This window comes from Drosophila pseudoobscura, chromosome 3, assembly GCF_009870125.1.
Source record: "Drosophila pseudoobscura strain MV-25-SWS-2005 chromosome 3, UCI_Dpse_MV25, whole genome shotgun sequence".
Classification (NCBI taxonomy): Eukaryota; Metazoa; Arthropoda; class Insecta; order Diptera; family Drosophilidae; genus Drosophila; species Drosophila pseudoobscura.
Window position 1 is genome coordinate 17345057 of NC_046680.1, and position 20369 is coordinate 17365425.

Consider the following 20369-nt stretch of genomic DNA (forward strand, 5'->3'; position numbering starts at 1 on the left):
GATGGATACACAAATTCAAAAATTCAAAAAAAAAAAAGGATACTTAACGGTACAACAAAGGGCTCCGCTCCAGCGTGGAAAACCAAGTAATCCTATTTTTGCATGGTTCATTTCGTCTTTCGGGAGAAGAACGCTCAGCCGCCTATAATCTGCCACAAAGCCATAAGTTTTTCACACCCAATCGTCTTTCCCAGAAGAATGACTTTTTCCCAGATTTAAACAAAGTTCATAGACAAACATTTCATCAGTGCTATAATACCCTCTTTTCCTGAGGGTATTGCATTCAACCACGAAGAGTGCTATCGATACTATCCATTCGATAATTGGCAATTGATAGTTGAGACACTTGGCAGCCTTAGTTTCACAGTGGTCCCACCCTGTCAGAAAAACCACCACGTGGCAACTCTGAGTCTTGTTTTTCATTTGACATTGGAGAAATTTTGTAAAATTTTGCCGACAGCGAAAATTTTTGGAAAAAAAATAAAAAATCAGCTGTTTTTAAAAAAATAAAATAAAATATCTATAACGGCGAAGCTGTGGTCCTGTTTTCCGGAATTATTCCGGATTTATAAAAAAAATAACCTGTGTCAAGTGGCCGTATTTAAGTGAAGTTTCGCGATTTTCTCGTGTTTTTTGCGACTTTAAGTTTTTAACGAAAAAAACCTCCCAACCTCCCCCCAAGAAAAATGGCCGGAACCCCCCTGCCGCCTCTAAACGAGGAGCCCGCTTTCAAAAAACTCCAGGACTACTACGACGCCAATCACAATAAAATTGTTATTAAAGATTTATTTGTTAACGATCCGAAGCGATTTTCAAAGTTCAGGTGAGTTCATTTGCATTTAAAATAACTATTTTATCAATTAAAAATCAATTAAAATGATTGGTTTGATTAAGAATTAAGTATACCAAAAAGGTTGGCATACAATACACAAATTTACGAGTGGGGGTATGTACATATATATATTTGATCGTACTTTTACTTTCTTATCAAATGCAATGTTTCAAGTTTGCCCCCCCCCGTTCCACCCACCACCTCCCACCCCCAATCCCCCACCCGTTTGTCACCTTTCTTTGGTTTTTATACCCTATACTCAAAATGAGTATTTGGGTATATTCGTTTTGTGGTGAAAATGGACCCTATAAAAAATATATATTCTTGATCAGCATCAATAGCCGAGTCGATTGAGCCCTTTCTGTCTGTCCGTCTCTCCGTCTGTCCGTCCCTATCAGCGCCTAGTGCTCAAAGACTATAAGAGCTAGAGCAACGACATTTCAAATCCGGACTTCTGTGATATGTCGCTGTTACAAGAATATTTCAAAACTTCGCCCCGCCCACTTCCGCCCCCACAAAGGGCGAAAATCTGTGGCATCCACAAATTCAAAGATACGAAAAACTAAAAACGCATAATCGTAAAGAATGACCATATCTTTTAAACTGCAAAATCTGAACCAGATCGTATGATTATTACAGCCAGAATCAAGAAAACAATTTCATTCTTTCTCGCTCTGTCTCTCCCTAACACACAGGTTTCATGGTCAGTTTGCAAATTGTGAGTTCCAAGATCTCAGAGACTATAAAAGCTAGAACAACCAAATTTGGTATCCACACTCCTGTTTGATCTCACTATAAAACGTATATCTCAAAATTTGGCCCCACCCCTTTCCGCCCCCACAAATAACGAAAATCTGTGGCATCCACAATATCGAAGATTCGAGAAAACTAAAAACGCAGAATCATAGATAACGACCATATCTATCAGATTGCTGATTCAGATCGTTTGCGGTCTCCGCAGCAACTCACAACGTTCCCCCTCGTTTAAGTTTTTTAATTGGGGTAATGGGATCATATTGTCTTGCACGCAGCGTCACAGCCTTAATGGTAGATTTTCCATTTTAACTTTTATGTTTTCATTTCAGCCTACGCTTGCGTACCCCAAACGATGGTGAAATACTTCTGGACTACTCCAAGAATCGCGTCAACGATGATGTTTGGAACTTGCTCATCGATCTGGCCAAGTCGCGGAGAGTGGAGCCAGCCCGCGATGCCATGTTCAGCGGCCAGCACATAAATATTACCGAGAATCGTGCCGTCCTGCATACGGCGTTGCGGAACCGGAGTGCGGACGCCGTCCTGGTGGATAACAAGGATGTGATGCCAGATGTGCGGGCCGAGCTCCAACACATGAAGGAGTTCACCAACAAGGTAATCTCTGGAGTGTGGCGTGGAAGCACTGGAAAACAGATCACCGACGTGGTCAATATCGGAATCGGTGGCTCCGATCTGGGACCCTTGATGGTTACCGAAGCTCTGAAACCCTACGGCAAGGGCTTGTACTCCCATTTCGTGTCCAACATCGACGGCACCCATATGGCGGAGGTTCTGAAGAAAGTCAACTACGAGACAACATTGTTCATTATAGCGTCGAAGACATTCACCACTCAGGAGACCATCACCAATGCGACTTCGGCCAAGACCTGGCTGTTGGAGCATGCCAAGGATGTAGGTGGATTGCCAGGTGCTGGTGTATGAATTTACTATTGATTTTCCCCATTCTCCCCATCTAGGCGGATGCCGTGGCCAAGCATTTTGTGGCTCTGTCGACCAACAAGGAGAAGGTGACTGCCTTCGGTATCGATAGCGCCAACATGTTCGGCTTCTGGGATTGGGTGGGAGGACGCTACTCGCTCTGGTCGGCTATTGGGCTGTCCATTTGCTTGTCCATTGGGTTCGAGAACTTCGAACAGCTTTTGGATGGTGCCCATTACATGGATAATCACTTCAAGACATCGCCGCTGGACAAAAATGTAAGTCGAGATTGATATTTGTGGGCAGCTCCTACCATGTTTAAATATTTGGTTTTTTGGTTATCAGGCACCTGTCATTCTGGCTCTGCTGGGCGTCTGGTATTCGAACTTCTACAATGCTGAAACACACGCCCTACTGCCATACGATCAGTACTTGCACCGCTTCGCTGCCTATTTCCAGCAGGGCGACATGGAGAGCAACGGAAAGTTCGTTAGCAAGTCGGGCAAGCCAGTTAAATATAGCACCGGTCCGATTGTGTGGGGCGAGCCAGGCACCAATGGCCAACACGCCTTTTACCAGCTTATCCATCAGGGCACTCGCCTGATCCCATGCGATTTTATTGCCCCCGCCCAGACGCACAATCCCATTGCCGGCGGCAAGCACCACAAGATTCTACTCTCAAATTTTCTGGCCCAAACGGAGGCTCTAATGGCCGGCAAAACGTCCGATGAGGCCAAGCAGGAGCTTACCAAGGCCGGATTGTGCGGCAACGAGCTGGAAAACCTGCTGCCGCACAAAGTGTTCGCTGGCAATCGGCCGACGAACTCAATTGTGGTGAAGAAAGTGTCGCCATTTACACTGGGCGCATTGATTGGTACGTTTGGCCGAATTGAATTTCACAAGACACTTCAATTAATTATTGATTTCATTCAACTTTCAGCCCTCTACGAGCACAAGATCTTCGTGCAAGGCATCATTTGGGACATCAACTCGTTCGATCAGTGGGGCGTTGAGTTGGGGAAGCAACTGGCCAAGGCCATCGAGCCGGAGCTTGACACTTGTGTCGAGGTCTCTTCTCACGACAGTTCCACGAACGGTTTAATTAATTTCCTTAAGGCAAACTGGAAGTAGATTTGTTGACAATTAAAATGAGATGAAAATGTTCGCGCGAACTCACACTCAAAAACACCTATTAGTAGTTCCTGTGCTGTTATTGGATGAGCTTCTACTTATGTATACTCAAATTACCTATAGAAATGAAACCAAACCCCTGTTCTTGGCACAATATTCTACCATATTCATAGATTGGAAATGGAAATGAAATGTTTACGTTTGCTTGCTAATGTCGGAAATTAAAAAAATAATTGGCTCCTATTCGTTGTTGCACGTAGTTAATAAACACAAATAAAAATTGCATGAAATTCAGTGTGGAAAACAGCACTAGTTTAATTGGCCGGGGGATAGGACAATAAAGAAATTGCAATGGTACCTAACCTAACGTATAGAGGAACAAACTAATCCGCTGATTCATGGGAGTCAGTCGCTTAATCGCTCAAATCATCATCGTCATCGTCCGAGCCTTGAGTCATTGCCAGATCGTCCTCATCGGCCGCCACATCATCGTCTGCTGCCAGGTCTTCGTCTGCAATACTGTTTAAGCTGATGTTCTGGTCTTCCAGATCGCTCCAGTTGCTATCACCCTTTGCGCTATCACTCTGCGTATCGGCGGGCTCATCTGAAGCACAAAAAAATTGATTAGTGGGACTATGGTAAAGAATAATTTCACAATACCCACCTTCCTCTTCTTCTTCCACAATTAAAACGTTGCTTTCGTTCAAATGGTTATCTGCATTTCGCTTCATTTGACTGATGATCAGGTTGACGCGTCCAGATATTCTAAGAGTAGACATTACAAATCTGACTTTAAACAGTATATATATACAAAATATATTTAACTGAAATAAAAAAAACTCCAAATTAAGCTAAAATGGAAAACCTCGTCTCGGACTCGGATCTAAATGAGCGAAAATTTTCGCAAGTCTCCATTCTGATGAATTCGCGACGATTGAACAGGACTTCGGACAATGAGCATGACGGTTTGAATGCGCTCGTCTCCCCCATGGGCAATATCGCAAGCATCGCCGATGCAGTGGCCCATTGCAACAAGCCAGTTTGTGATGACGCCGACATGCAGTGCGTCATGGACTTGGTCGATTCCACCATTTGCGAAGCCCTGACCATAGTTCAGTCCGATCCACGGGGACTGTTTTGCTACAAGCTTCCAGAAAAACCGAAGCCCGTGGTCAGTGTGCCTACTCTGGTCGATTTTACGGTGACGACAATTGCCGACGAGGAGCATGAAACCACTACTGTTGCTACAAAAATTGCAGTGGGTGAATATGGTCCGAGCTCGGGCTCCAGCGGATTGCTTCGCAAACCGACGACCATTGGGTCATTCGAGTACAGCACTGTACTTTCCGAGATCCAGGACTTTATTGGCCTGTGGCAGCTATCGCCAGACACAAAGTGTGCGGTTCTGAGCAACCCCATTCAACACGATGTTCCCATCAAGGGAAAGATCTACTTTGCCGATGCACATTTCTCACGGCCCACGCCCCGCTGTCCTAACCCACTGGCAGTGGCAAAGGTGCGATTCATCATAACCGTTTCAAAGCTGGTGCCGAAGCACTATCCAGTAATGATCACATACCGCTTTGAGGGCTACAACACTCTGTACTATGCGGTGGGCGAGCGTTCGCAGAGCTCGTTTTCTTTTCAAAGATTCTACATTGATACCATACTGCACACCAAGCTGGCCTTCTACGCTGAGATCTGCGAATGCCGCCACGGCACTGTGGAGAAGCCGAAGAAATCCACGAAGACCAAGAAGGGCAAGCCCTAATGCGAATTGAATGCCAATAAAACTGTTTCGATTTACCAAACACTTACTGTAGTGCATCCGAAAGACAATGCATGCGCTGCTCCGCAACACCAAGGCAAATTCCCAACTTTTCGCGCAATGCCTGTTTGTCTTCAGACATCAAGGCACTCGTGTGCGTGCAGGCCAGTACTTGCAGCCAGCGTATGGCTGATGTAACACTGTAATTTAAGGAGCCACTTAAGTAAATCCGCCATTGTACACTCAACGAAATATGCGCTTACTTGGCATGCTTTCCTTGTATAAGTATTGAGAGTTCATTCACCAATGGGTTGACATATTCGAGCGGCAGGCGGTCCAAAGTCAACTGTATCGTCTCCTTGTCATGGGTACTGAGGACTGCGTCAATCATGCTAAAATAGAAGACTGTTGAGTGCGCTCTTCAGCATATAATTTATATCAGCAACATACGCCTGATCTTTGCTGTGCAGTGCCTGCATCAGAAGCTGTGTCTTGCTTTGTGTTTGCAGCTTTCCAGCACCCTGTTTGGTGGCCTTGATTTGCAGGTGCTGCAGGCGCGCCTCCATTGGAACGTCGTTTTGTACTTTCTTCTGGGAAATCGGCAGAGCACTATTGTACTCCACAATCTTCTGACTCACTACAGGAGCGAGAGTTTTGTGGGCGGCCTGCAAGGCCTGCTCCTTGCCCTTTTTCTTAGCATACAGCTTCTTCGGGTCGGCGCGAACGATAACATTCAATTTCTCAGCATAGTTAGGGGTAATGCGTTCGAATTGAATTTGTTTGCGATTTCCGTAGCCGAAAAGAATCTCGTGCGAACGATTTGTGTCAGTTACAAAGTGAGACGCCAGAGCATGAATGGGCTCGACCGTATCGGCGCCATCCGAAACGATTTGCAGGGAGGTTTTCGGCTTAACGAACTTTTCGGCTGATAGACTGCGGATAGTTTAAGCATGATTATGTATTATTTGTTTAAATCTCAATGGTGTACCTGTTCACATTCAACAGGTATATGTGTATGATGCCGTTGCGCGTCACACTCGCCACCCGCAGCTGTCCGTCGTCGTGAACTTCGCTGGACAAACAGTACGCCAGATCCTCCATGAGCAGCGTACAGGAAGAGGCCTTGTTTTTGCCCTTCTTCTCAATCTTCCAGAAGCAAATGACTCTCTCCATACGAGCTGTAGTCAGAACGAATTCATCATTGTCAGTGCACATAACGCTGCTGATGGCATTAACCTCGCCAGAGTGCCCGGTAAATGTTTCCACCAACTCTTTAGTATCAACATCATAGACCTTCAACTGGCGCGAGCCAACTGCCAAGGTCCGGCTCTTTGGGAGATATACAATATTTCGCGGCTTTTCGGGCCCAACCTGCCAGTCACTGATGCAGCGTTCTTTCTCCAAAGACCAGACAAGTGCCCGGCAATCGGCTCCCACGGTATACAAAAGCCCAGCATTGTCGTAAGCAATCGAGGTGACTGGACCATCGTGACTGTCGCCACTCAGATTACGTTCAATCTGCAATGGTACGAGAACATTACTGGGGATTGTGGTTCCATGAACTAATCAATTCTTACCTTTCCCTCGGCCAATGAATATATAACAACGCCGCCTTTCAGCGTGCCCAAAGCAATGTAGAGTTGGTCGCTGGGTTCCTCTTGGGTCGACAGACTCTTGCGAGACCTCTTGGGCCGCTGCGCTGCCACCAAAACCCACGTGAGCGCTGTGCAGGGGCCAGATAGCTGCAGGTTCGGGGTGAACTCCTGTTTCAGCGTGTTCGTTTCTGTGTTCCATACTCGCAGTATTCCCAGCTCGTCAACAGAAGCAAACAGTTGACCACCATTGGGCGAAAACCCCAACACGTGCTTCTTGCCTTGCGACATTGTTATTTTACAAATTTACGTATTTGCGGCAATGGGGCTTCTATCGATTCCTATCGATAAGAAATGTTAATATATCGGTCACCAAATGGCAACGATTTTTTTTTTGAAAATACCCCAGAGACGGGTATGAAAAACTTTGCCAACAGTAAACTATTTTTAGATTTAAATAGTCTAGATATAATCTAAGTCTGTTTTAGGAATCCGCAGAGGGTATTTTAAACTAAAATATATGTAAAGCAAATAAGTGGCAGTTCCATAAAAAGATCCGATACATTGCGATGGAATAGTTATTAGTCTCATCGCTAGCACCTCAATACAATAGGTCCAGAATGTTCCCCGCCGTCAAATTTATTTGAGGTTAGACAAACTCTTGCTGGAACTTACCGACCGACTAGCTGTGTATTGAAATCTGTGTACAAAAATGGCTTTATCTGTACCAAAAGCACCCGGAGTGTCGCAGATGCTAAAGGATGGCGCACGGGTAAGTGTAATATAAAGAATGTATAAGAAATGGCCCATATAAAACGAGATTTCATTGAAATTCTGTGTAAAATAAAAACATGCCGTCTCGGGGAGGCGCGTGATTAGTCATCGCCATGACAAAAGTCATGCATTTTCTTGAAAAATGTTCGAAATCATAATTTGTCTCACATCCTCAGATGTATAGCGGCTTGGAGGAGGCCGTCTACCGTAACATCAGTGCCTGCAAGGAGTTTGCTCAGACAATGCGTTCCGCCTACGGCCCCAATGGAATGAACAAAATGATCATCAACCACATTGAGAAGCAGTTTGTGACAAGCGATGCCGGAACCATAATGCGCGAGCTGGATGTTGAGCACCCTGCCGCTAAGCTGATCGTTATGGCTAGTCAAATGCAGGACGCCGAGGTCGGAGATGGCACAAACTTCGTTGTGGTTCTGGCCGGCGCTCTGCTCGAGTCTGCAGAGGAGCTCCTGCGCTTGGGCATCACCACCGCCGAAATAGCCGATGGCTATGAAAAGGCACTGGAAAAGGCTCTTGAAATCTTGCCCAAATTGGTTTGCCATAAAATTGAGGACTATCGTAATGTTGACAAGGTTAAGGATGTCCTTCGCACAACCATCATGTCGAAACAGTACGGCCAGGAGGACTTCCTCAATGACCTGGTGAGCAAGGCCTGTGTCTCCATATTGCCTGATGAGGGCACATTCAACGTGGACAACATTCGCATATGCAAGATCCTCGGTAGTGGTCTGCCCAAGTCGGAGGTAGTCCGCGGTATGGTCTTCAAGCGCTTCGTGGAGGGCGATGTCACTTTTGCCGAAAAGGCCAAGATCGCCATATTCTCGTGCCCCGTCGACATTATTCAGACAGAGACCAAGGGCACAGTATTAATTAAGTCGGCGGACGAACTCATGAAGTTCTCATCTGGAGAGGAGAGTCTACTGGAGAATCAAATCAAAGCCATTGCCGATGCCGGTGTAAAGGTTATCGTTGCCGGTGGTAAAGTCGGTGACATGGCCTTGCATTTCCTCAACAAATATGGCCTCATGGCTGTGCGTTTGAACTCCAAGTTCGACTTGCGCCGTTTGAGTCGTTCTGTGAACGCCACAGTTCTACCTCGCATTACCACGCCTAGCCAGGAAGAGTTGGGCTACTGTGACAAGGTGTGCATTGAGGAGTTGGGCGACACGACAATCGTAGCATTCAGGTGAGTAATGCCATTAAATAATGTCATGAAACTGTCCAAATAACAGCGTATTTTTTTAGAAACGAGGGCAAAGACTCGCGCATTGCCACAGTTGTGATCCGTGGTGCCACAGACAACTTCATGGACGACATCGAGCGCGCCCTGGACGACGCCGTGAACAGCTTCAAGTGCCTGACACGCGATGGACGCTATCTGCCAGGAGCCGGGGCCACCGAAATTGAGCTGGCCACCCAGCTGTCGGCGTATGCTGACACTTTGCCAGGCCTGGAGCAGTACTCTGTGCGCAAGTTTGCCCAGGCTCTCGAAGTGTTCCCCAAGGCCCTGTCCGAAAACTCTGGATTCAATGGCACCGAAGCCGTCAACCTATTGTATTTGGCTCACAATTCCGAGAGCGGCAAGAACATCGGTTTCGACATTGAAGCAGAGACGGCGAGCACAATAGATGCGGCGAAGGCAAAGATCTTCGACCTGTATCAGGGAAAGTTCTGGGGTCTCAAGTACGCTGTTGGTGCGGCCACAACCATCTTGAAGGTGGATCAGATTATCATGGCCAAGCGTGCCGGAGGTCCCAAGCCGCGTCAGGCTGCCGGCAGTGATGATGAGAGCTAAACATCTCGCCTAACATCTAACATACTACCCCTAGTTTCTCCAGCTCCTGCAAAAATTGCTTCACACAAGAGGCCCCATGGAAATTATAAATTTCATTAACATCTCTCACACACTCTCACACTTACACTCATGCCTACATGCACACAGTTTCTTGTATTAATAAACGTAACTTACGAAAACTGAGTTAGGTCTTTCATTTTTGAGGAAATAAAACAATGTTTGGGTGTGTTTTCGCACCGAACCTGGTGCCTCCGCTAGGATAACTCATCTAAGGTAGTTATCGCAATTTTATTTTTGGAATATAAGCAAACGATTATTTGTTTTGTTCATTTGAGTTGAGTACAATAGATATTTCAAATGCTTATTTGCAGATACATTTCAATAATATTTGTGTGGACTCGGCAAACGTCTCCCAGTGCGGAGACAGTGCCGTCCCTAAATATTTCTATTAGTTTTCGAATAAAATACGATCTCGTTGTCGCTTTTCAATTGAAGTGAATAAAACTTGTTAAAGTGTGATATCTGATCGATGTACATGATTTTGACTAAGATGCGTGTGCTGGTGATTGGTTATTTTTGGTTACCTTTTAGTATTAATAGTGGTAATAATTGGACGGGGGGTCTGCGCTTAGCGAACGGGAACGAGTCCATCCGTGCTCCAATGGATGGTTCGTTCGCCCATCCGCCGCAGCAAATCCCCTGGCTGGCCCAAACAAATGAAAGAATATCTCAACCAATGAATAACTGAATGCCATTGTCTGGAAAATCAAAAATTGTTCTGCTAAATGTCGGAAAGTATGTGTAGGCGGCTCCTAAACCAACTGCAGTTTTGATCTGAAGGCCCCTAACTCAAAATTCTTAAAGTCCATCCGAATGTTCATTTTGTGCCACATTTTGCTGTTTGCTCACGACAGCAAACTGTGGTTCAAAATCTCAGACAAAGTTCTTAAAACAAACGCATCTTCAAAAATGTGTGATTCTTAAATTAATTTTGTTCTACGATTTTTCTTTATCAACTAAAGGTACCGCCAATTAATAACTATTTAAATGCAACACTGGAAGAACCGATCGATTAAATTATATATCTATTTGCATATTTTTCATTATTACAACATGTCTTCTCTGGCCGGAGGCTGACAGATTGTCACGATGAAAATCAACATATGCTGTATTTTTCTTATTTAACATGTACGAGTATGGTATGGTATGGTATGTATGATAAGCGTGCCTTCCTTAACTGAAATCTCATTACTGTTCATTCCAATACCATACAAATATGCCCATGCCACGTTAGAGTGTATAAAAATAACTTTTCTCCCGTTATTACTTTGCGTATCATGCTAATTACATTTTAATAGATTGCCTCTAAATCCTTTATATTATCATGACTATGAATGGATGGAGATTGTGTAGGAAAATAATAGTGGTATCATAAATTTGGGATGTTTTCCCAGGGGGTTGGAAAAAAATCACACATTTTTGTCAATTGAAATTTTCGGTAAGCTTAAAAATGCAGAAAATTTTCGGATTTTGCCTGGTTTAACTGAAATTAATTATTGTTCTAAAATGCAAATACAAATTTTTCATTTTCATTGGATATTTTCATATTGGCATATTGTGTGAATCAAAATTGATAAACTACGCTAGAGAAAGAGTTTAATATTTGGATTTGTTCAATTTTTGGGTATTATTATATGCTTGCTGCGCTACTACAGCGGTTCGTAATATATTTTGACTAAGAAAACCTTGATAATGAACGCACTAAAGTTTGCGATAAGTTCAACTAGCTTGTGGGTTGTTGCATTTCTGCTCATTTTAAAGCTTTTAAAGTAATTCGATAATATATTTGCGTATATGTATTTGGTTTCTGTTGGTAGTTTCCATTACCCACCCATTGCAATTGGTGGTTAACGAGCTTCGTGGCTCTGCTTCAAAATAGAAGGATATTCTCCGTTTCTCAATCCGATTTTCTTCACATTATTGTTTAGGTTGTCTTCTCTTTTATCAATATTCAATAAATATAACAGATGTTTCTCGAAATAAGAAGCCAAAATATATGTATCTTCTGTTGGGTTTACGTTTATTGATAAATTTGTATGTCGGATCGATAATAGTTGATAATAGGGTATATAGTATATGTGTGAGTTTCGGTTTATACTTGTAGTTTAGGTAGTTGTAGTAGTAGTTGTTGTAGATGCTATAGTCAGCGCATTGATTTTCGTGTTAGTTGGGATACTCGCGTACCTGAACAGCTTTACTATTCGGATAGAGACAACTCTGATATATCTTTGGGACAAATGCTTCGATTATGAATTTTGAATCTTTCTGTGGGCTTTGTATAACCTAATACAACTGTTAACGTGAGTGTTACATATTGATATATCTTTATATATTCTAGCATATATTGCTTGAGACAATTTGTTTGTTGTTATTATAGCTTTTGCACAAAGAGTTATATTGAGATATATTGATCCAGGTGGCGTTGACTGGTACTGGTGTCATTATTAGACATATACATATTTAGAATCCATCTTGCTAAACTAAAAATAAACTATACGATCTGCGCATTGATGCAGAAGTCAACTGCTCCGTCCGCAGTCCGCCTTCTATCGCCAACTCCAAACTCCTCCTTAAAGAACGGTGCATGAAGACTTTTCACGGAATGGATTTACCTTCTGGCTGGTGAATCCAGTCAAAAGGTAATCCTCCTGCTCGTGCTCCGTGATATACTTCATCATTTTGGCGCACGACTCCGAAATGGTCTGCCGTTCCATCGACGCCTCGCGACGCAGCTGGTCAACGACAATGCGCTGTTGTTGTAGAGATGATGACATTACGTCCATGATGGCTGTCTCGGATAGGCCTATGGTTGAAAAGTTTCTCAGTGATACTGTGATATGCAATTACAGGGGTGGGTGGGGATGGTTGGGTTGGTTGTGGTTGTGTGGTCTGGACAAAGTTAGCGAGCTCAAAAGCTCTGATCTGATTATTTCTGTAGGGATGTCGGTTTGGTTTGGTGTTTTGGATGATTCTTAATTGTTCGCTGGAAATAATAATAAAAGAAGTGCATTGCAGCATGGTAATCGTTTAAGCATTTGTTTCAATTGCGTTTTCCACACCAGTACAACATTAAACAAGCGACAGCGACACAAAGCTAGACACACAATATTCTGTTCGCAGGTGGACACAGCTTGAAAGAAAGTTAAGTAGGAGTAGGTAGAGGTAGAGGTTCGGTTCAGACATTCCAAAGAGATAGATTTGTGAGTCACAATTAGGAAATTTCATTAGGGGGTTGACACAGCGCGACATACGAAAACGTGAGTAGGCATGGCATAGTTAATCGATCGATGATTAACTTTTCAGCGCAAGCAACCAAAACCTTGACTTATGCACAGAACAAGAGCAAGGTTTTGTTAAAATTATAGGAAGGCGGTAGGAAGAGGCGGTAGGCGGGCACTATTTACGGGATAACATATAAATCACAGAAAAGATTTCGCATACATATAGTATATACATTTTTTTTGCAGCTATAAAGGAACATTCATATGCACACATTCAAATGTATGCCACATGATTGCTGGATTTTGCCGAACACGGTGACAGCGTTAGAAGTAGTAAAGAATTTAGGTAAATGCACACACAACACACAACTATAATCGTAACTTTTTATTTACCAGCTTTGTTGTTAAATATATTTTTATTTCCGAACGACAGCAGCAAATTTTGATGAACAGATACACACCCAAAACTAGGGATGTAATCAATACATCGATATATATATATCTTTGTATATACTTGTCGCTACAATGCGTCGCGCAAAAAAAACAACCACTAAACTAGGGACTTGTCCGTGGCGATAGACCATCGATAGCGTGTATCGATATGAAAGTAGAAGAAATTAAATGAAAATGCGCTGAATTTTCAGAAAATAAGTAAGTAAGTAAGATATTAAAACTTGATACTTTGTTAACACGATAACACTTTACCAAGTCAGGGCCTAGCTATAAAAGAGCTGATTTGGCAACAAAAAAATATATACATCGATACTCCCATCCCTAGCCGTCGGTGTTTTGTTTATATGCTGTCTGCCGAACGGCGTTGCTTATTTATTTTCTCGGCCGCGGACATCGAAACAACAGAGAAATATTTATCATAAATATCACAAAAAAGAAATGATGGCCAAGGATAAGGGGATGGCTGGAACTGGGACGGCTATACCGGCAACAGGCGACCGCGAGTGGTCTGCGGAAGAGGAGTTGCAGCTTTTCCACGCCATGGAAGGACTACGTCCGGTTGGCATTAATAAACATTTCTATATGTCGTGCATTGCCCAGCGGCTCTCAAAATCTCTAAATCGCGAGATGCCGAGTGAACTGATTTGGAAGCACTTGGGTACCATGTATAAGCTGAAAGAGCTGGATGATCTTGAGACACTTCCTTTTCCAAACGAGGAGCGGGAGTTTTGCCTGCCAGAACAAGAGTACGGAACGCTACTAACCAAAAAAAAAGTGGAGGTTAACTCCAGCGAAGAAACCACAGACGGTCCAGCTTCTGTTGTTGCTCCAGCTCCAGACAGCAACGGCAAAGGTAAAGTATTAACTTGCATGCGCAATAAATTACTGATGTAATATAATTGGATTACAGCTCCGCCAGCTACAACCAAAGCACAGGTGCACAGCACTTCTAAAGACGCCGAGAAGAAGTCATCGGCCAAGCCGATTGATCTACCCAAACGTCCAGCCAAGCGTACCCGCGGATCGATGTCAAATGAATCTATTAGCCCCTCAACAACACCACCGCCAGTGCAGAGCAACAAGCGTCGTCGCATTTAAACTGCATTGCGTGGACTCGAAAATAAAAATACAATAAATACCTATAGTTCATGTGTAGCTTAAGTTACAAAATAATGTTCTTATAAAGTATGTATAATACTACACGTACTGTACTACATCTTAAGTAGATTGCATCTGCATCGCGTCTCATGAAAAGTGCAGGGAACTGGTCATTACCAAGAGACGCGGACCCCCACATGGACGGCGCGTCAAAAGATTGGCAAAAGACTCAAATTTCCATTCCGTCATGCAGCAGCAGCGAAGTTGTCCTCACTTTGAAGTATTCAGGCTCAGGCGGATCTTATCCTCAGCACAGCAGACGCCGACACCAATAACCAATAATCCCAAAGAAACCCGGGGGCCAGTGATTGAAAATGAAAAACAAATTTATTTAAAGATCGTAACACATGTGTAGAAAAAAAATATTTAAGTCGTTCGCGCTGATGTCTTTGGAATAGAATCCTGTATTTTCTGGAACGTCGGGACAAGGGCACCCAGCGTATTTATCAATGATTCGTCCTGGAAATCTTTGGATTCTATTCTGCGAATCAAATTCTGCATATCTTCAATAAGCACCATATCTTCCATAAGAACCTTATCCTTCTGTTTTGAAATATGGGCCAAGGTAAACTCATGCGCGGCCAGGTCTGACTTGCGATAGAATATACGGCTGCACAGATTACAGATATGCTCCTGGCAGCTATGTCTGCGCTTGTACTTCCTACGGCATTTTGTACAGTGTTTTTCGCCGGACCAGCACAACAAATAGTTATCCATGGCATCTTTAATCTCCACATTATTACCTCCAACGTTTTTGCTATCCATGCTTTCCTTCAGCGGCGTTTTCACGGCTCTACTCACATAACTGTTCGTATCATCTATATTCTCCACATCCACAAATTCGTTCTCATCGTTTTCGGTTTCCGAGTCGGTTTCTTCCTTCAGACCAAGCCGACATTTGTGTTTCAAATACTGCTCCTTCAAAAGGAACCTTCGTTTGCATTGTTGGCATTTGTATTTCTTCACCAAGTGACTATCCTGGTAGTGGCGACGCACCATGTGGAACTTTGTCATGATGACGTTATTGGGCATATGTTCATGGCGCCGACAGTGCTTGACCGGGCAGTGAAAACAATCCTTTTCTTCAAATTCTATTTTGTGAATTTTCTTCATATGCCGATTGTACAGGGGCAGCCCCTTAAATACTTGTTGTCGAGGGCACATCTTGCAGTGGTACTTGCGGTTGGGCAGCAAGTCGTCGAGATCTGGAATCGAGCATTTCTCACTGTATTTCTTGGTATCCATTGAGCCCATGCTTGTTTAAAAATATAAATGGTCAATGATCAAAATAAAGCCATCAAGCTAAGCGGCATTTAACAGTGCTGACAAACTTTGCCACAAAATTAGTGCTGTAAAACCGAAAAAATATGCAGGCGTCCATTTTGTAGATTCTGGTTTTAAGACTAGTACTCAGATCAGATCAGTCAAGTTTTTCGATGACGTAACCAGAGATGATGTTCGTATGGAATAAGTGAATAAAAATGCTTGTAGGTTTTTTGCACCCATAAAAAAATATAACAAAATAAGAGCCGATTAATACGGGAAAGGCAACCGACTAAAACAGGATGTTTGTAGTGGGTCTGATACATCGTCTTCCAACGGGAAGGTGAAGACAAAGACGAAGTCAGGACTGAATGTTTCCAATAATATGAGAGTATGTATGTATTGTTGTGGTTTCGTATAACGTAGTGTAGTGTAGGTATCAAGGTATCAACCCCAAAGTGCTCGAGAGTCTCATGGGAGGCGGACTAAAAAACTGGGAATCTCCCCCTGGCATGGCGAAGGATGAGTCATATCGGCATCCAATAACATGGTATTCTTCAGCAATGTGCGGGGATCGTCCTTTAGCTTGTGATTCACGATCTGTCTGAGATCTCTGAACCTGCAGGAGAACATTTATTTACATCACATCTTACGTATTCTTTGAAATCTTCCACAGCTTACCACCGAAAATGATAGCCCATTTGTGGGCTATCCCACCCGCCGAGAACCGTTGTTCAGGGAAACTAATTTGATGCTTTTGTATTTCACCACCCGCTGCAGCGGGGATTAAGGATCGGTGTGTGTACCGTGATGAGTTTTCTCCCGAAAAAGATACATAAAAACCAATGAATTCTTATTAGGGAAGGGAAGCAGGGAGCCGTTGAACTCACATTAAATAGCTGGACATCCTAGAGGGGACACATCGACACCTCTATGGGGAAAAAAATGTGTTTCAACGGTGACAAAATATGCAGGACGAGTAGGTTTGAAAACAGTAAATTATAGTCCCCAAATTTGAATACTCTTTAGCGGTCGTCTTTTTCCCATTCAACTAAAAAATCTGTCTGCTGGCCAAAAGGACGTTCGGGGCTCTTAAAAGATTATGTTGCTCCACAGCTTTATTGCCCCGCTCAATTTGCTTTAATGTACTTTAATGTCCACATTGGCAAACGGACAATCCCCAAAAACGAAAGATTGATAGAGTTCAATCACAGCTTCATCGGAGCTTCATTCAGACCTCTTTAAGAAGGAGAAGGACAAAATCTCTTACCTCTTTTACCTCAAAATAATATACAAAATTGCATTAAATTTATCAATTAAAATAAAAAAGTAAACCAAAAAAAAAATGCATTCATCAATTTTTGGAGAGCCAAGTTTATCAGAAAAGTCGATTTTTTGGCTAATTAGGAGTTCCAAAAGTCCAAATGTTACACTTCAAATGTGTTTGACGGTCAAGTTCGAGATATTGTAGTAAATATATTTTATTTTCGTCTAATTTGTATGGTATATTTCCTTACTGGGTAAAGAAGAACTTGGACTAAGACGAGTAGTTGTAAGAATAACTTGTTTGTTGTTAAAGATATTTCCACGGAACGTTCCAAAATAGGGGTTTCCTCTTTTGGACATATATTCTTGCAAAGAGGTTTATGGTTTTATGGTTTTTGCGTTTTGCTTGTTGTTCAGAAGAATACGAAATTGTAGCATACTTTTGAGTGCAGGAAACAGTTTAAATCTTTGGCGCGCAGCATTGCCAACATTGAATAGTGCACGTAAGTGAGAACGTAACAGAATTTGCTTTGAGCATAACACAATGTGGATGTGGTTTGATTTTGGAATGGCGGAATTTATCTGTCGTACAGAGAAATGCCAGCACTCGGAAAAGTGCGCGAGCGCCGACAGGAAAATTCATTGATTGTAATCGGCCGCTCTCTCCGGCTGTCGTTTGGTCGCTTACTATGCCTAGGCTAGAGGCTGGGCTGGGGAGAGGTCGGAAAACTCACCACTAGTAGCGACTATAACAGCGACTAGCACGGACGAGCGGCGCTCAGTTCTTTGAGGGTAGTTAGTTGGACAACGGCGTTGCCGAAAACGGGCCACCTCAGTTGCCGCACAACCAATTTTTGGGTTAGGAATATACACACCAGCACATATTCGAATTCCCTCACACGTACACATACACACACAAGCAGTATATGTATATGTATCTGACTGAGAAATGTATAAGGCCAAGAAAAATTCAGCTTAATTGCATTCGAAACGAGAAAAGTGAAATAGAAGGCAGAAAAAGTGCCATCAACACTTACGATTGTCTTTGAAATAGATCAAATCCAAATTAGTCTCTCTCTGTGTATGTGTGTGTGTGTGTGTATGGTGTATGTGTGTGTGCACTCGTATATATACATCTTAATGTTAATGTGAATGTGAATGTGAACGTAAACGTGAGTGTGTTTTTGTATGCGTGTGTAGCAGCAATTGCGCTAGAGGCTGCTCCCTGGATACAGAAAAGTGATTTCCTGTAAAATGTGGAAAAAGAAACGCGACTAAAACGGGAGAGAAAACCAAGTGCCGCACATGAGAAAAACTCAACGATATCCGAAAGAAATCCAATAAATACCGCTAGTTGAGGGATTCACTCCCCGAATACTCACCCGATACACATACATATGCACATATATGTGCTAGTATGTATGTACTATTCATCAATCAAAGAGCGGACAAGTGAAGTGCGGTTATTGCTGTTGTTGCCCCACTAAACGGTGTATCGATTGAGGGAAAAGGAAAATTATTATAAATTGCTTCAACCTACATATGTATAAGCCATGCGAGATATACCCCACAACGGAACGCTGCCCCAGCCACCCACCGATACACGAACGAGAGCTCCCACACACGAATACACATACACATACACATACAAATACGCATACGCTTACAGGGAGACATTAAGTTGGAAAGCTATAAGCTGTACGGTAAAGCAGGATAGGATGGTAAAGCAGAAGGTGGTGCCAGCATAATGTTGTAGACCCCTACCGCGCTGTGCCCTGCGCCACAGACTTCCCTCGTAATTCGTTCATCGTTACGTCGAACGTTACGCTGTTCGGGAACGTATCTCGTGCGTAGCTTTCCCACTGGCCTGGCTCTTTCTCTTTCTCTCTCTCTGTCTCTCTCTTCACTCTCTTTACCACTCCAATCTGCGGCGGAGAACTCTTCAACTCCCTCACTGGTCTCTCTATGTCTTTCTGCGGTGTCTGTCTGTCTGTGTGTGTCTGCTTCGTGCGTTGAATGTGTGTCAGTGGCTTTGTCGGGGGTCAGTGGAGTGAGTGTGAAGTGTCGAGTGTGGAGTATGGAGTATGGAGTGTGGAGAGTGGAGCGTGGAGCATGCCCCAAACTCCCATCGTTATAAAATCGTCGTTGGGCACGAGCCACTAAAAGCACTCAAAGCGCACAACAATGAAACAACAAGAACAAGTACAAAAAAAGCGGGCATATTTTAATTAGTTTATTAAGTTTGAGAGAAGAGAGTTCTTAACTGATGCGGCACGGTCTCGATTTAATTATCTCCCTCCACGCGCACGCAGCCATGTACATAAAACAAAACCAAACCGGTTAAAATCAAACACAAAATGCAATTAGCCAACTACAGAGGGCCACTAACAAGCACCGCAGAAGTCAACAAACTAACTAAAAAGTGCCATCAACTAAATTAGTGCAAGCAGCCAACAGCAGGCAGCAGGCAGCCGAAGGAGACAGGTAGGAGAGGGCCAGACGGAAACGGAAATGCCCATTGAGCCGACAACGCCACCGCCTGACGACTGCAACAACAGCAATATAAGTAACGATACAACACTGCCCCCCACACTCACACATGTAGCTTCTCTGTGAGTCAGTGCATTCGGTGTGTGTGTGTGTGTGTGTGCGTGCGCGCGTGTGAGTGAGCCAACAAATTGTTGCGGCTAATAGAACAGGAAGCGAAGGAGGAGGAGCAGCAGCAGCAGCAGCAGCAGGAGGATAAGCAATTTTCATACGCCCCCAGTTCGTCAGCGAAAATCATTCAAAATTCATCGTCTAAACAAAACGGGTGAGCACTCTCAACCACTCAACCACACTACGACACGGACACTGGGCCACTGGCCCATCTATCCATAATCACCCCCACACAAAGACACACACTCCAGAAGATGGGAGAGCTGTAAGCGATATTGATATATGTATATTGATTTCTGATTTGTTTAGCCAGTGTATGCCTTGTGTAGCCAGTGAGTACTGTACTGTGACTAGCCGGTAAACAGTTCTCTGTTTTGTGTGTGTTGTATGCATTAACATTAACATTAACATTATCCTTCTCTTTTCATTCAACTTCCTACTCGTGTCTTTTCCAATTTCCTATCTATGTAATTGTTATACGAGTCCAGTGACCAACATTCCGATACTCCTCATTTAATTTTCTTGCCAGTCCTGAAACTCTTAGCCCTAGTTAGATCTATAGTCTAGTTGTAGTTCGATTTTGCATAGTATTGTTTGTAAGTTTCCATCATACGCTCCGCCAGCCGACAGTCGCCTGCCCTGCCGCCAGTCGAGGCTGTGTCAATCAGTTTGGCAAGCAATT

At 43.5% G+C, this 20369-nt stretch overlaps 8 protein-coding genes across 28 annotated transcripts in view; 5 read left to right on the top strand and 3 right to left on the bottom strand.

The window, feature by feature from the left end:
• The first annotated feature begins 369 nt into the window (after window positions 1-369).
• Window positions 370-3952, top strand: Pgi (glucose-6-phosphate isomerase). 2 transcript variants are annotated; one of them, XM_015184900.2, is made up of 6 exons: window positions 370-605; window positions 683-823; window positions 1918-2500; window positions 2566-2805; window positions 2873-3401; window positions 3468-3952. In XM_015184900.2, the coding sequence occupies exons 2-6, from the start codon at window positions 687-689 to the stop codon at window positions 3656-3658; spliced, it is 1680 nt and encodes a 559-aa protein (XP_015040386.1). In that variant the 5' UTR covers window positions 370-605; window positions 683-686; the 3' UTR covers window positions 3659-3952. The 2 variants fall into 2 exon arrangements, with proteins under 2 accessions (XP_015040386.1, XP_001361508.1); XM_001361471.5 differs by having other exon boundaries at window positions 370-823.
• On the bottom strand, window positions 3949-7354 carry LOC4805044 (WD repeat-containing protein 43). The gene is made up of 7 exons (XM_001361472.4): window positions 7004-7354; window positions 6415-6944; window positions 5877-6359; window positions 5690-5818; window positions 5477-5626; window positions 4323-4423; window positions 3949-4262 (listed from the first exon to the last, which is right to left on the bottom strand). Exons 1-7 carry the CDS (start codon window positions 7307-7309, stop codon window positions 4072-4074), a joined length of 1890 nt encoding a protein of 629 aa, XP_001361509.3. The 5' UTR covers window positions 7310-7354; the 3' UTR covers window positions 3949-4071.
• On the top strand, window positions 4460-5471 carry LOC4805045 (uncharacterized). Its single transcript, XM_001361473.4, has one exon. It carries the CDS (start codon window positions 4515-4517, stop codon window positions 5427-5429), a length of 915 nt encoding a protein of 304 aa, XP_001361510.3. The 5' UTR covers window positions 4460-4514; the 3' UTR covers window positions 5430-5471.
• Window positions 7355-7630: 276 nt separating the features above from the next.
• Window positions 7631-9791, top strand: CCT8 (chaperonin containing TCP1 subunit 8). Its single transcript, XM_001361474.5, has 3 exons — window positions 7631-7790; window positions 7969-8999; window positions 9059-9791. Exons 1-3 carry the CDS (start codon window positions 7731-7733, stop codon window positions 9606-9608), a joined length of 1641 nt encoding a protein of 546 aa, XP_001361511.1. The 5' UTR covers window positions 7631-7730; the 3' UTR covers window positions 9609-9791.
• Window positions 9792-11665: 1874 nt separating this feature from the next.
• Window positions 11666-13440, bottom strand: Ggamma1 (guanine nucleotide-binding protein subunit gamma-1). Of its 2 annotated transcripts, none has more exons than XM_015184901.2 (2): window positions 13283-13440; window positions 11666-12651 (listed from the first exon to the last, which is right to left on the bottom strand). In XM_015184901.2, the coding sequence occupies exon 2, from the start codon at window positions 12449-12451 to the stop codon at window positions 12239-12241; it is 213 nt and encodes a 70-aa protein (XP_015040387.1). In that variant the 5' UTR covers window positions 12452-12651; window positions 13283-13440; the 3' UTR covers window positions 11666-12238. The 2 variants fall into 2 exon arrangements, with proteins under 2 accessions (XP_015040387.1, XP_001361512.1); XM_001361475.4 differs by having other exon boundaries at window positions 11666-12471; window positions 13283-13437.
• A 245-nt stretch (window positions 13441-13685) lies between these two features.
• On the top strand, window positions 13686-14569 carry MrgBP (MRG/MORF4L binding protein). Its single transcript, XM_001361476.4, has 2 exons — window positions 13686-14195; window positions 14253-14569. Exons 1-2 carry the CDS (start codon window positions 13781-13783, stop codon window positions 14438-14440), a joined length of 603 nt encoding a protein of 200 aa, XP_001361513.1. The 5' UTR covers window positions 13686-13780; the 3' UTR covers window positions 14441-14569.
• Window positions 14570-14815: 246 nt separating this feature from the next.
• Window positions 14816-16038, bottom strand: LOC6898766 (uncharacterized). Its single transcript, XM_002138708.3, has one exon. The coding sequence runs from the start codon at window positions 15752-15754 to the stop codon at window positions 14867-14869; it is 888 nt and encodes a 295-aa protein (XP_002138744.2). The 5' UTR covers window positions 15755-16038; the 3' UTR covers window positions 14816-14866.
• Window positions 16039-17741: 1703 nt separating this feature from the next.
• The window catches only part of brp (ELKS/RAB6-interacting/CAST family member bruchpilot), a 33956-nt gene continuing 31328 nt past the window's right edge, over window positions 17742-20369 (top strand). For 13 of the 19 annotated variants that reach the window (XM_033377432.1, XM_033377427.1, XM_033377424.1 and 10 more), the window contains exons 1-2: window positions 17778-17887; window positions 19342-19841. The gene's annotated coding sequence lies outside the window, so the exon portion shown is untranslated. Of the gene's footprint in view, window positions 17888-19341; window positions 19842-20369 lie in introns of all 19 variants that reach the window. The other 6 variants (XM_033377431.1, XM_033377425.1, XM_033377421.1 and 3 more) reach the window with 5 other exon arrangements.